The sequence below is a fragment of the Mauremys reevesii genome, linkage group 4 (assembly GCF_016161935.1).
Source record: "Mauremys reevesii isolate NIE-2019 linkage group 4, ASM1616193v1, whole genome shotgun sequence".
Lineage (NCBI taxonomy): Eukaryota > Metazoa > Chordata > Testudines > Geoemydidae > Mauremys > Mauremys reevesii.
The window spans coordinates 126,335,377-126,348,469 of NC_052626.1; the positions used below are offsets into that span (position 1 = coordinate 126,335,377).

General features: G+C 48.7%; 1 protein-coding gene and 1 long non-coding RNA gene across 2 annotated transcripts in view; one reads left to right on the plus strand and one right to left on the minus strand.

Moving 5' to 3' along the window:
• LOC120404349 overlaps nucleotides 1–9,416 on the plus strand; it is a 31,698-nt gene extending 22,282 nt beyond the window's left edge. Inside the window, exons 2-4 of the long non-coding RNA XR_005597946.1 lie at nucleotides 2,591–2,632; nucleotides 4,344–4,474; nucleotides 9,287–9,416. This is a non-coding gene — a long non-coding RNA (uncharacterized LOC120404349). The remainder of the gene's footprint in view (nucleotides 1–2,590; nucleotides 2,633–4,343; nucleotides 4,475–9,286) is intronic.
• A 100-nt stretch (nucleotides 9,417–9,516) lies between these two features.
• Nucleotides 9,517–12,864, minus strand: LOC120404347 (potassium voltage-gated channel subfamily A member 3-like). The gene has a single exon (XM_039536679.1). It carries the CDS (start codon nucleotides 12,855–12,857, stop codon nucleotides 11,100–11,102), a length of 1,758 nt encoding a protein of 585 aa, XP_039392613.1. The 5' UTR covers nucleotides 12,858–12,864; the 3' UTR covers nucleotides 9,517–11,099.
• Nucleotides 12,865–13,093: the final 229 nt, after the last annotated feature.

Sequence of the window (13,093 nt, forward strand, 5' to 3'; positions counted from 1 at the left end):
ACAATGCTGGATAGCTCAAACCACTGAGCTATCCCTCCCCCAGACCAGTTTTAATTTACTTGAACATGTCTTGATCATTTTTTAAAAAGTGGGGAGGGGCAGGGGGAGAATGATGGAGCCCCGAGGGGATTTTCATGCAGGAATGTTTATCAATGTGTTATTGCAGGCAGGGTTTACTCAGAATGAAAATCTAAGGTCTGTGCATTGATATGACACACAGATGGATTCATGAAACTTGTGGAGCTTGTAAAACAGCATTTTGCTCACAGAAGGTCTAATCAAATAGTCACAGTGGAATTAATGAGCAGTATTTTTCAGCAAAGCACTGTTGGTTGCATTTTGCCCTGTACTGCCAGCCGCAGTGTTAAAATGGCTTCAATAAAAAGGACAAGCCCAGGTATATATTCCTTGGCTGCAAGAGGGAATGTTTTCTTAATGGGCAAAAACATAATTTCATTCAACCAAGTGACAAAAAACAGGAGTTTGTATTAAAGTCCTGATGCATTCAAAATGAAAACCAATGAACGTGTGTCCCCGTGACATAGGATGAATATGCTGTTCACGTAGATGTTGTGAGCGTGTTTCCGTTCTCCCTGTTCAGTAAGCATAGTACAAAATGTGAAATCTGGATACGTCTACTGTGACCCATCCCGAAAGATTGGAACGGTTGCAAAAAGGAGAGCAAAGAGCAGCTACTTAGGGCAGGTCTACACTAAGGGCGGGGGTCGAACTAGGGTGCGCAAGTTCAGCTACGTGAATAGCGTAGCTGAACTCAAAGTACCCTAGTTCGAACTACTTACCCGTCCAGACGCCGCGGGATTGAAGGCCGCGGCTCCAAGGTCGACTCCGCCACCGCCGTTTGCAGTGGTGGAGTACCGGAGTCGACCGGAGCGCGCGGGGAGTTCGAACTATCGCGTCTAGATTAGATGCGATAGTTCGAACTCCGAGAAGTCGAACTCACCGCGTCGACCTGGCAGGTAAGTGTAGACTAGCCCTTAGAGTCCATGGCTTCAGGGCCAAATTCTGGTCTCAGATGCACCTATAACTGAGTAGCTCTGTTGACTTGAGTAGTGACTGCAGGCTTATTATACTGGTATAACTGAGAGCAGTGGAATGAAGCCCGCAGTATGTAACGTATGTGTATGGAGTGCATTCTCTCCCCGCTTTGGGCCACAAAACTACCTGATCTCCTCCAGCAGGAAAGGCATCAGTGGTTTCTACACTCCCCCTTTACTCCCATACAGCCCCTGGTGCAGGGGGTGTGCCAGGGAGGAAAGAGAGCATGGCCAGACCACTCTTGCTGTCCATCAGCCAGGGACTGCTGATTGGGAGCCATAAGCAGCTCAAAGCAGCCCTGAGGCTGTTCTAATCTAAACTACACCGGGGCTTGGGGCAGTGTAGAACCAGCCCTTGGATCCGGGAGCCACAGCCTGTGTTGTGATTCCCCTTGCATCCCAGGGAAATATCACCCCAAAGGGCAGGCGAACTATCAAAACTGCCCTCCCTCATGTTCTTCTGGGGGTGGGGGGAGGGCATCCAGTGTTTTGTGACTGGTGCCCTGCCAGTGTAGGCCTCCGGAGAGGCAGTTGCGGGTAGTTCCCAGTGACACACCCTCCCCCGGTAGATTTTCTGCCCAGGCATTCGTGTGCCTGGGTTGATGCCAGCAGAAACTACTTCTGAATACGGTACGCATGAACGCACATGCCAGGGCAGGCAGGGTCAGTGCTGCTCTGTCCTCTCTCCCCGTTCTCTGAACCCAGCTCCTCTACCTCCACCGTCACTGCTCTCTGCAGAAACCTCATTGCTGGGTGGCAGGATTGGGATGTCCTGTGATATCAAAATGAAATAAACCAGTCACCCTCCGCATCTCCTAAGCCCAACCATTCCTGCCTTCCTCCTGCTGATCTTCCTCCTTATGCCGCTTCCCGACGGCAATGCTATGAATTAGAATTCTTTAAATCTCGGGGAGGGGAGGGGGTTTAAACGAAAAACAAGCTTTTGAGCCCATGTCCGCAGACAGAAATGACAGCCGTAGCTGAAGGTGGGTGTCCATCTGCATGTGCAGGAATGCATTGCAAGCTTCTGATCTCATCCGGACAAGTGAGGTGTCAATCAAATTTTATTAGGCTGCGGATGCTCACGCCATCAGAAAAATTTAATTGAGAGCCAGATCCCCAGACGGTATAAATCAAGCTCTATTCAAGTCAATGGAGCTACACAGATACACGCTACTAGAGGATCTGGCCCTATAATTTGTAAGGAATTGTAGCTGGTTACAGGACGCAACTGATTTAAGAGGGACGACAGAGGGTAAAGAGGGAAAGGATGTTGTGTGGCTGATTTCACTTTAATGCATGCATGCGCAACGTTAGGTATATTAGGGGTAAAGATGTCAAAAATCCACAGTGTAGGTTGTCTGAGTCCCCACTACCCTGAGTAAGGAGCTAGTCTTCCTTGAAACAGAAAGGGGAAGCGTGCCACCAACACCTTCCCCATAAAACTCCTGCTGTCATTGGAGATCAAGGAACAGGTTGGGGAGGGCTCGCAACCAGCTTCCCCATGATTGCTGAACCAATTGTTGTTTTTTCAGGTCTGTGACTGGACTGGCAGCTCCGGGGGGAAGAAGGGAAAGGTGAGTTTTGTTTGATTAGAAACAAAACTGATTTTTTTTTCTTCTGCAAAACAAAAAACCACAACCACTTAGTTTGGGTGGAACGAAATGTGTTCAACAGTGGTTTTGTTTTGAAAATCTAGTTTTGAAAGGGAATGTCAGAACAAATCATTGACATTTCTGAGTTGGTTTTCCAATTGTTTTCGATGAATTTGCAAATAGTGTTGGTGCATTTTTTCAGTGAATTTCATATTTGCCAAAAAAAAAAAAAAAGTCACCCAGCTCTATTCCTCCCCAATAGCTCTGCAGCTGCCCCTAGGATTATGTGCCACCTTATGTGTATCTTGGTTTCAGATTCATTTGGTATCAATAATCATGCTAACTTTATTTAAGAGATTCAAGCAAAAATAATCATCTCACTAGAGATTTCAAGGCCTGTAACCATCTAGTCCAGTGGTCTCCAAGCTTTTTTACACCCAAGATCACTTTTTGAATCCAAGGGCAACCCAGGATCTACCCCACCCCTTCCGCAAAGCCCCGCCCCACTCACTTCATTCCCACCCCCCGTCACTTGCACTCCCCCACCCTCACTCACTTTCACTGGGCTGGGGCAGGGGCTTGGCATTCGGGAGGGAGTGCGGGCTCTGGGCCAAGGGGTTTGCAGTGTGAGAGAAGGCTCTGGGCTGAGCCTGGAGCAGGGGTTTGGGGTGCAGGTGGGGATGAGGGGTGCAGGCTCTAGGTGGGAGTTTGGGTACATGAGGGTCCTCCGGGCTGTGGCAGAATGTTGGGGTGCAGGAGGGCGTACAGGGTGCTGGCTCTGGGAGGGGGGTCAAGGCTGGGACTTGGGGTGCAGGAGGGGGGATGGGGTGCTGGCTCTATGAGGGGGCTCAGGGCGGGGGTACAGGTGGGGGTTTAGGGTGCTGGCTCTGGGAGGGGGGTCAGGGCTGGGGCTTGGGGTGCAGGAGGGGGTTCGGGGTGCAGGCTCTGCGAGGGGGCTCAGGGCTGGGGTGCAGGAGGGGGTTTGGGGTGCTGGCTCCGGGAAGGGGGATCAGGGTGGGGTTTGGGGTGCAGGAGCAGGTTCGAGGTGCAGGAGTGGGTATGGCGTGCTGGCTCCCAGTCAGCAGCGGGCACAGCGAGGTTAAGTCAGGCTTCCTGCCTACTCCGGCCCCACACCACTCCCAGAAGAGGTCAACACGCCCCTGCGGCCCCTGGGGTAGGTGGGGGGCACGTGGCTCCGCATGCTGCCCCTCTCTGCAAGCACCCCCTCTGCAGCTCTCCCGGCCAATGGGAGCTGTGAGGGCAGCGCTTGCAGGCAGGAGCAGCACGCGGAAGGAGACCCCTGCCCCACGCCCCCGGGGCCGCAGGGCTGTGCTAGCCACTTCTGGAAGCAGCGTGGGACTGGGACAGGGAGTCTGCCTTAGCAGCAGCCCCCTGCACCACCAGAGATCACGATCAACTGGGAGATCCTCTAGGATCAACCAGTCGATTGTGACCAACCAGTTGGTGACCGCTGATCTAGTCTAACCTCCTATATAACATGGCCACAGAACTTCCCCAAAATAATTCCTAAAGCTGATCTGGGGGCGGGGGAGCGCAATACACTCTTGATTTAAAAATTGGTTCGGACTAATTTCCCCACCTCCAATGAACAAACCCACCAGTCCAAATTTAATTCCTAAAAAACTTTTCGTTTACTAACTGGTATTCCAGCCGGGCTATTTTCTTTTCACAGGTTCACACAAAGAAAAGCTACCCAACTACGTTATTGTGTATTTATTTGTGCATCCGATGCACACGCTCACCACCAAAGAGTCTGCCCATCAAAGCCAAGACAGACAGTCCCAACCTACAGCTGTTTCCAAGGTAACCACTGCCTAGGAAATAAGCAGGACACAGTGGAAAGAAATTAAAAAAAAACAAAAAAAAAACCTCATTGTTTCACTTTAAAATTTCTCACTTTAAAAACTCTTTAAATTAGAAAAATGAGTCTAAAATACTGCAACAGAAATACAATGGCCCAGATTCTCAGCAGCACCCAGCAAGCGTCTTGCAGCTCCTGAGGGCCAGGAGAGGTTCTAGGCTTGCTCAATCTCCAGAAAGGGTTGGTATACCAGCTGGGACATCACTGACGTACAGCAGCACCCTGAGCACAACCCGTCCCCTTGGCTACATCCTTAATATGCCTCCTTTGCCAGGGCACAAAAGCCAGCTCTCTCTGCGCTATATCCGGAGAATGTCCAGAAGGCCAGATATGATGCCTTTATGGTCCCATAGTGTGGGAAAGAATCTGGCGCAATACCAAATGGACAGTAATATATTTGTACTTTCCTTCTTATTGGCTCTGGTGACAGGAAGGAGTATGTAATTTACAAGAGGATGTGTCTTGCATGTAGTAGCATGTTCCAGCAGATACTCACTGGAACATGCTACTACATGCAGTGGGACTCAGGAAACCTCGGTACTACTCCTGGCTCTGCCACTGCCCTGCTAGGTGACCCAGTGAGAGTCACCGCCTCATTCCGTGTCTCAGTTTGCCCATCTGTAAACTGGGAAGAATAATACTGACCTCCTTTGTAGAGCGTTTTGAGATCTACTGGTGAAAAGTGCTATGTCGGAGCTCAGTATTATTAAAACGATTTCCCAGGGAGAAATTTTACCTCTTCTGGAGGAAGCTGACCAGCTATGCATTCCAGGCCTGATTGAAACATACACATGGGGGGTTATGCAGTGTTGTTCTTACCATCAATTATTTGTATGGGGATTGTGCCCAATGGGCCTAAATCAAAATCTACTGTGCGAGGACCTGTACAAACATACAGAGAGAGTCCCTGCTCCAAAGAACTTACAAAAGAAAAAGACGGAACTAGACACAAAGTAGAGCACTCAGGAGGATGCCAGGCACAAGACAGGTCAGAGAAAAAGATGTGGAACTCTGTTGTTTCCAATTTGTTACCAAAACTTAGTTGTATATCTGTTGGGTGGGGCACTTGGGTTTGAAAAGAGGGAGAGGAAGGAATTCTGGGAGGAAGATAGCAGGGTGCGTAAAGGGAGAAGGAACTTGAGGACGAGGGCAGCGAAATGTGGAAAGGAGAAAGAGACCATCTCAGATTTCCCATAGGGGAACAGCATTACTAATTCAGTGTTACCTTCTGGACCAGTACTGGGTGTCTTCATGAAACATTTAGCAGTCATGGCAACAACCCTACACAGAATGAGACTGCTGCTCATCCCTCCCTCAAGAATTGGCTAATTAAGGGTACTGCTTTGGAGAGAATCAAAGGATCTGCCGGTTCAGCCACGGTGGCACTGGAGTCTTAAGATAATTACTTGAAACTTCAACTTGTCCCTGATCAGAATAGATGGGAGCCTTGCTAGATTCAGCCCCTTTCCTCCTCCTGCAAGGATCCAGGATACCTGGTAAGAAGAATTCACCAGGGCCACCAGGTATCAACAAGGCCCTTGCTGTGAAGGCTGGAATCTGCTGTTTGTGGTACCCATTGCATGCCATCCTAGAGGAAATTTAGGGCATGTCTACACTAGAACTGGAAGGTATAAAGTGAAGTTCCCTTAAGAGCCCTTATCAGTGGTTGCAGTCCCTCCCCCCCCCACACACACACACTTGCACCCCATCTTGGTAACAGACTCCCTCTGATATGCAGCCCAGGGACAGTTTATCATGTGGAAAGGACTTCTAAATTTCCTCTGTATCACTGATACATTCTCTCCATGATGGGAAACCCTTGAAGGGACTCTTTTGAGTTTGGGACCTGCACACTGAGGTCACCAGAAAAGTTCCCATTGACTTCAATGTGCATTGGATCACACCCTTCATTATGGGGTCTAGGAAATAAGCAGCACACAACTGCAATGAAACCAAAAGAATTTGGGAATGCCAAGAATTACAATGGCTCATTAATGTCCTGAAGATACGTGGTGGCCCTACATGAACTCTGAATTTGAAGAAAGAAAGAAAAAAGTATTTGGGAGACCAGGTCTGTGAAAGCCCAGACAACCACGCCACAAGGGGTTATAAATAGCAAGGAGATACAGGGTTTTGTTTCTTGTGGCGGGAACGGTCTTTTTTGTCCTCTCTGTCCTTCAACGCAGGGAGTGAATGTCACCCCTGCTGCCAAATGAGAGGTGTGAAAGACAGGGATGCGGCAACGAAACACAGAAGCTAGAAAATTCAGTTACGGGTCCCACCGCAATGCTAACCATGCCATTAGGCACATGCATTTTATAGCCACTCAAGTTAACACCATGTAAAGCAATCAAAAGTACTACCGATGATCCAAGTTACAGCTGCTGCATGAATCCTAGCTTTGAACTGCTTGACATCTGTACACATACAGTGTCAACTGGGATGTTTCATTAATGTTTCCTCCATTAAATATAATGGTGTATAACACTAGACAACCCCCACTAGGGAAGGTTTGTCCATAAACTGCCAGACAATTTACATGCAGCAGAAGAGATAATACTAATCTTCTAATGCTGCCCCTTCTAAGCACATTAAAAACATTCTAGTCCGACGTGCTGCAAACTGCCGATCTTTATCTCAGAAATGACTGTCAGAGTCCTGAGAGATCCACTAGGCACATGGCAAGATGGGAGATAAAATGCATTACAGAGTGCTAGCAGGCTGCAAAGAGAACAGTCCTTCATCACTGGGAGCAACAGTCTCCCCGATCTCTACAGGAAAGGTCTCGAGATTCTCTGTCTGGAAAAGCTAACGAAAGCGTAACCTTCAGACTGCACAACTGTGCAGAGATACGGTACCCGATCCTGACCGAGCTAAACTCACTGCTATGAAGTGGAGACAAGAGCAGGTAGCCAGCGATGGAATTTCCACATTTCCCCATTCTCCTCCCACCTCTCTGCTTTCAATGTTTTGTCTACATGGTTTACATTTGTAAAGAAGAGAGCAGCGATTTTTGGTGGCTGTCAGACATGCTTTGTCAGCTGTACCATATGCTATATTTGAGGAATGGGCTCTTACTGCAGCCTATTCACTGGATTTTTTTTCAGGCTCTCTTATGGGCATCACCTTTTATGGACAAAAACATCATTTTTTCCAATTATTTGGTCACCTTCCACCCCCAATATATGGTAAGAAGTGGTCGTGCAAATCCAAAATTATTAGTTAAGCCTCGCTGCACATTATATGCACACATGTATGTTTTTTTTTCTAATGATTCCAAAGTGCCATATTTGTGCTTATAAAATGTCTCCCCCGCATATACAAACACGTTGACACAAGAAGAATTCAAACACAGAATTCATCTGGAAATCTATTGTGCTCTGAGTGGAAGTCAAGCGGACAGTATTTCCATTGCTTTCCCACTGTAATCCAGGCAAATAAAATCCTTAATTGTGATTAAAATTTCAAAAACACATCCAAAAAAGTCTTATATCCTCAGTAGAAAATGAGGAACACTGAATGGTCTCCCTCTGTGAGAAAATTTGCATGTCGTTTTATCAACGTGAGGATTTGCTATCTTTGAAATCACACTTAAGTACAGGTACACAAATGTAAAAGGCATGTTAAGGAGTCATATAGGCAACAGATGGACAAACAACTTGTGCTTGGATGAATGACAAAAGTGTTCATGAAAGTATGGAAAGAAAAATATGGAGGATCAAGTTTCTGTATATCATCCTCCCACCCCTAAAACAAAACTGGCAAGAAAGGGGCACTCACATCTATCCAGCTACAACTATGGCTCCCCTCACCTTAATATCTGACCATTGCATAATCATTAATTGTCCAGATTCTGAGCTGCTGTAAAGTGATGGAGCTCTAGTGAAGTTATGTCAATTTACACTATCTGATCTGGCCTAATGAATTTTCTCAAAGGTTTTATTAATTGAAAGAGGGGAGGGCTAAAAAGAGGATGAAGGCAAAGGGGTAAATTTAAATAAGATCAGAACAGAAGATACCACGTGTAAATCATGAATGAAATTCTGGCTCCTCTGAAGTCAACGGTGAAACTCTGTTGAGTTCAATAGAGCCAAGAATTTTATAAAGAATAAAACCGTATTATAAATTTAGGAACACTCTGAGCTTATAATTAAAATAGATAATTATTTGCCTATAATAACCTGCCCAGTCCCATTCCTTTCTACATTATTTTGCTGTAAATAAGACAAATTCCTCCAATTCAGCAAAACACTTAAGCATGTGCTTAAACCCATCCATATTCAGCAAAGCCCTTAATTTCAATGGGTCTTAAGCGCATCTTAATCGGGCCCTTACTGCTGACACTTCAAGCTTGCATCTTTACAGGGAGGAATGGGTGGTCATTGGATTTTCTTTTTAAAAGGGATCTGAGACCAAGGGAACTAAACTATTGTGGAAATCATAATTTTAGCATAATATTGGTGAAAAAAGCCACAAACAGTATTGATGCTTCGCTGCAGAATGAGTATGTGTAGTGCTATTTAAACTGAATACATATTATTTAAACCAAATGATATGAAAAATCAAAATTAAATAAGACCATACAGTTTAGCTGAGGGGGGGAAGTCAGGGGACTCTTATGGAAAAGATTATTGCACTTTAGCTCATGTGCATGTTCATAAAGGGAGGGCTGGATGCTGTGGTTGGTACAAAGAGATTAGGTCTATATCTGAAAGCACAAAAGTCTTAGGATGCATAATCTGTTCTCTCCACAGCTCATAACTCACCTGTTTCTGTCTGATGTTCTGCAGCTGCTGACTTGGATGAGACGAGGCAGGCATATTTTCCCTCAGGATTTTGGTTACTTTGCACCTCTGCGCTTTATAGATCTCTGCTTACTCCCCCTCCACACACTCCAATGTCAAAAGATTGATATCCTTTTGCATTATAACGTTTCCTGTCTGGTTGTTCAGTTCCGTATACGCTTGAAAGTGGAATTGCTGTTTGGAGTTGGAGGGAGGTTTTTGAAAAATCTAGGTCACGTACCACAAGTTTAAGCATGGTTTATTCTGTCAGGAATGAGATCGCCTTTCTAGAACTTCTGAGCAGATGTATAGATTTGCATATAGGGAATCAATTTTCAATTTCACTGCCCAGATATTAACTTGATAGTGAGGGTAATTTGGAGGTTTGTTGCGTTTATTGCCTATGAACAGGTGTTTTATTCAGCACATGTGCGTAGCAGCATTCCACGGATGATCATCTTGCTTCTTGATTTGGTAGGTACCAGGGCTTCAGGAATGTTTCAGATCTAAAGAACCATGCATCTAGGATAATGACTAGTTTCTACTCCTAAATCTCTCTGGGATTAACTCTCTGTATGTGTGTGTGCAGTTTACCAGGGCAGTGGCTTTTCCGTGGAATCACAGAAGTTGGAACCATCTGGAAGGGTTACTGTGGAAACAGCACAGGATGAAGGGGGATGGGGCGAAGGGATACCATGACAACCTTTTGGGGTTTCCCAGGAAACCAGGGTTGCTATGGAAACTGCATCACTCAGGTCCGAATTAGTAACTTCCACTGGAAGGCGTTTGTCACTTTAATCTTCTTGTGATAGATGCAGACGCTTATCTCAGATGCATTGGAAATGGACAAAAATACCACCACCACCCCCCATTTGTTTCTAGGCTCTTGGTAGGTTTTGTCTGAGGCTGGAGTCACTTCAAAAAGCCCATTACTGGTTTAATGGGAGCTTAACTATCCCCAATCTGCATTGGCATCATAGGATGTTCAAACGCTCAGGATGCTGTTCGGTTAGTCAATTGTTAATCCTTTCCATGTGGGAAGAACATTTCCCCATACATACCATGCAGCCAGGAATTTTGGGTTGGATGAAACAATTCCATACAGTTGTGGGAGAAGGGAATTAGGAATAGAGAAGGGGGGCATTTTTCTGATTAAATCAAAACTGATTACACTTGGGTCTCTGAACAGATTAGAATTTCATAGACGATCTGGCTGGGGAAGAAAAGAAATATGCCCATAAAGGACATATACCACACTTTCAATATTAAGCATCATTTAACAATGTGGTAGCAGAGATGCTTTGCAAAATTAAATGGTTATTCCCTCCCCTTGCCTGCCAACAGGCTCTGCAATATAATTTTAGTTTCTTCCCTTCCAACTCATGGTTTTCAGTCCAACAAGTGCATGTGTGTGTGTGATCGAAAAAGAAACCGGCTACACAACGACTCTTTGCGAAAACAAGAAAAGAGGCCAGCTGCCCACAACCCCTCCCCTACAAAGCAGCCCTGAAACGTGTTGCAGAAAAAAACACCTGTTTCAACGGGGAGCGTGTTCTTCTTTTTTGTCCTCTGATCTTCCTTTCTGCAAACACCCCCATCCTCTTATCTTCTGATTCTTTTGTAATCCTCTTCTTTGTTCTTTCAAAGGAATGATCTAAAAAATATAGGTGTTGGACAAGGGCGCACACAGACCAATGATGATGCATGTTCCAGACAATACTGATTACATGGTCACTTTGCATTATTATTATTATTTCAACATTTCCTCAGAGGCTTTTTTTTTTTAAACATCAGTGAAGATCTTTTTGATGTTCACACAATTGGGATTGTTTGTAGCTGTGCAGTTGCCCGTCTTAAAGGCAGCCTGTTTGAATGCAGTGTTGTTGATTCCCCCCTCCTCTATCACCATGTACTCCGACTTGCTCAGCGTGGAATTGCTACGCGCCTTCCTCAACTCCTCCGTAGAGGAGAGGTGCTGGCAGCTCCCTACGTGCAGATATTGGGCTTGCTCCTCGCCTTCGGTCTCCCGGTGGTAGAAGTAGTTGAAATTGGAGACTATCACAGGCACGGGAAGGGCAATGGTCAACACCCCGGCAATGGCACAGAGGGACCCCACAATTTTGCCCCCAATGGTGATTGGGTGCATGTCCCCATAGCCCACTGTGGTCATGGTCACCACCGCCCACCAGAAGGCATCGGGGATGCTGCTGAAGCCTGAGGTGGGGTCATCCGCCTCTGCGAAGTAGACAGCGCTGGAGAAGAGGATGACTCCGATGAAGAGGAAGAAGATGAGCAAACCCAGCTCCCTCATGCTGGCCTTGAGGGTCTGCCCCAGGATCTGCAGCCCTTTCGAGTGTCGTGAGAGCTTGAAGATACGAAAGACCCTGACCAGCCGAATGACCCTGAGGATGGCCAGGGACATGGCTTGCTGGCCGTTCCCCTGCCTCTCAGCCAGTTCCGTGCCCAAGGTGATGAAGTAGGGGATGATGGCCACAATATCGATGATGTTCATGATGTTCTTGGAGAAAGTGGCCTTGCTGGGGCAGGCAAAGAAGCGGACAAGCAACTCAAAAGAGAACCAGATGATGCACAGCGTCTCCACCACAAAGAAGGGGTCGGTGAAGGACGAGACCATCGAGACAGCCACGGAGGAGGAGTTGGTGAAGGTGTCTGTCTCCAAGGGGCCGCTGCTCGTGCCGAAGGTCCCCCCCGTCCCCTCATAGTCACGATCGTCCCTGAACTCAGGCAGGGTCTCCAGGCAGAAAATGACAATAGAGATGAGGATGACGAGGACCGAGACAATGGCGATGCCTCTGGCCGGCCCGGAGCTCTCCGGGTATTCGAAGAGGAGCCACACCTGGCGCTGGAACTCCTTGTCGGGCAGGGGCCTCTGCTCCTCGCGGATGAAGCCCTCGTCCTCCCGGAACTTCTCCATGGCGTCCTCGCCCAGCTGATAGAAGCGGATCTCCTCTGAAAAGATGTCGATGGGCACGTTGACCGGGCGCCGGATGCGGCCCCCGGACTGGTAGTAGTAGAGGATGGCGTCGAAGCTGGGCCGGTTGCGGTCGAAGAAGTACTCGTTGCGCAGGGGGTCAAAGTAGCGCATCCGCTTGCGGGGGTCGCCCAGCAGGGTCTGGGGGAACTGGGCCAGGGTCTTGAGCTGGGTCTCGAAGCGCAGGCCCGAGATGTTGATCACCACCCGCTCGCAGCACTCGTGTTCCCCGCCGCCCGCCGGGTGGTGGCCGGGGGGCAGCGGGACATGGGCCGGGGGGTGGTCGTAGCGTTCCCCCGCCAGCAGCGGGTGGGGGTGCTGGGGCTCCTCCAGCAGGGGGTCCCCCCCACCCAGCACCACGGTCATGCCGCCCTCCTCTTCCTCTGCTTCCTCCCCCTCCTCCTGCTCGGGGCCGGGCTGGGGGGCTTCGGGGGGCGGCGGCTCGGTGTAGCCCGGGTTGTGGTGGCTGCTGCTGCTGCCGCCGCCCCGCGGGTGCCTGCTGGAGGAGGAGGATGCCGGCGAGCGCAGCAGGCTCCGGTGCTCGTCCATGCAGCAGAGCGGGGCAGGGCAGCGGGGGGGCGCCGCCGCCTCGCCCGGCCGGAGAGGGAGAGAGACCCGCCCGCCGCCGCCGCCTCCAGCCGCCGCTCTAGCGGGGAGCGCCGGGGCTCGGCTCAAAAAATCCGCCCCCAGCCCGGGCGCCGCCCAGCGCCAGTCACTCCGCGCCGGGGCCGCCCACGGACCGCCCCGCGCCGGGGAGGGAGGGGGGTGTTGAGCCGGGACAGCCC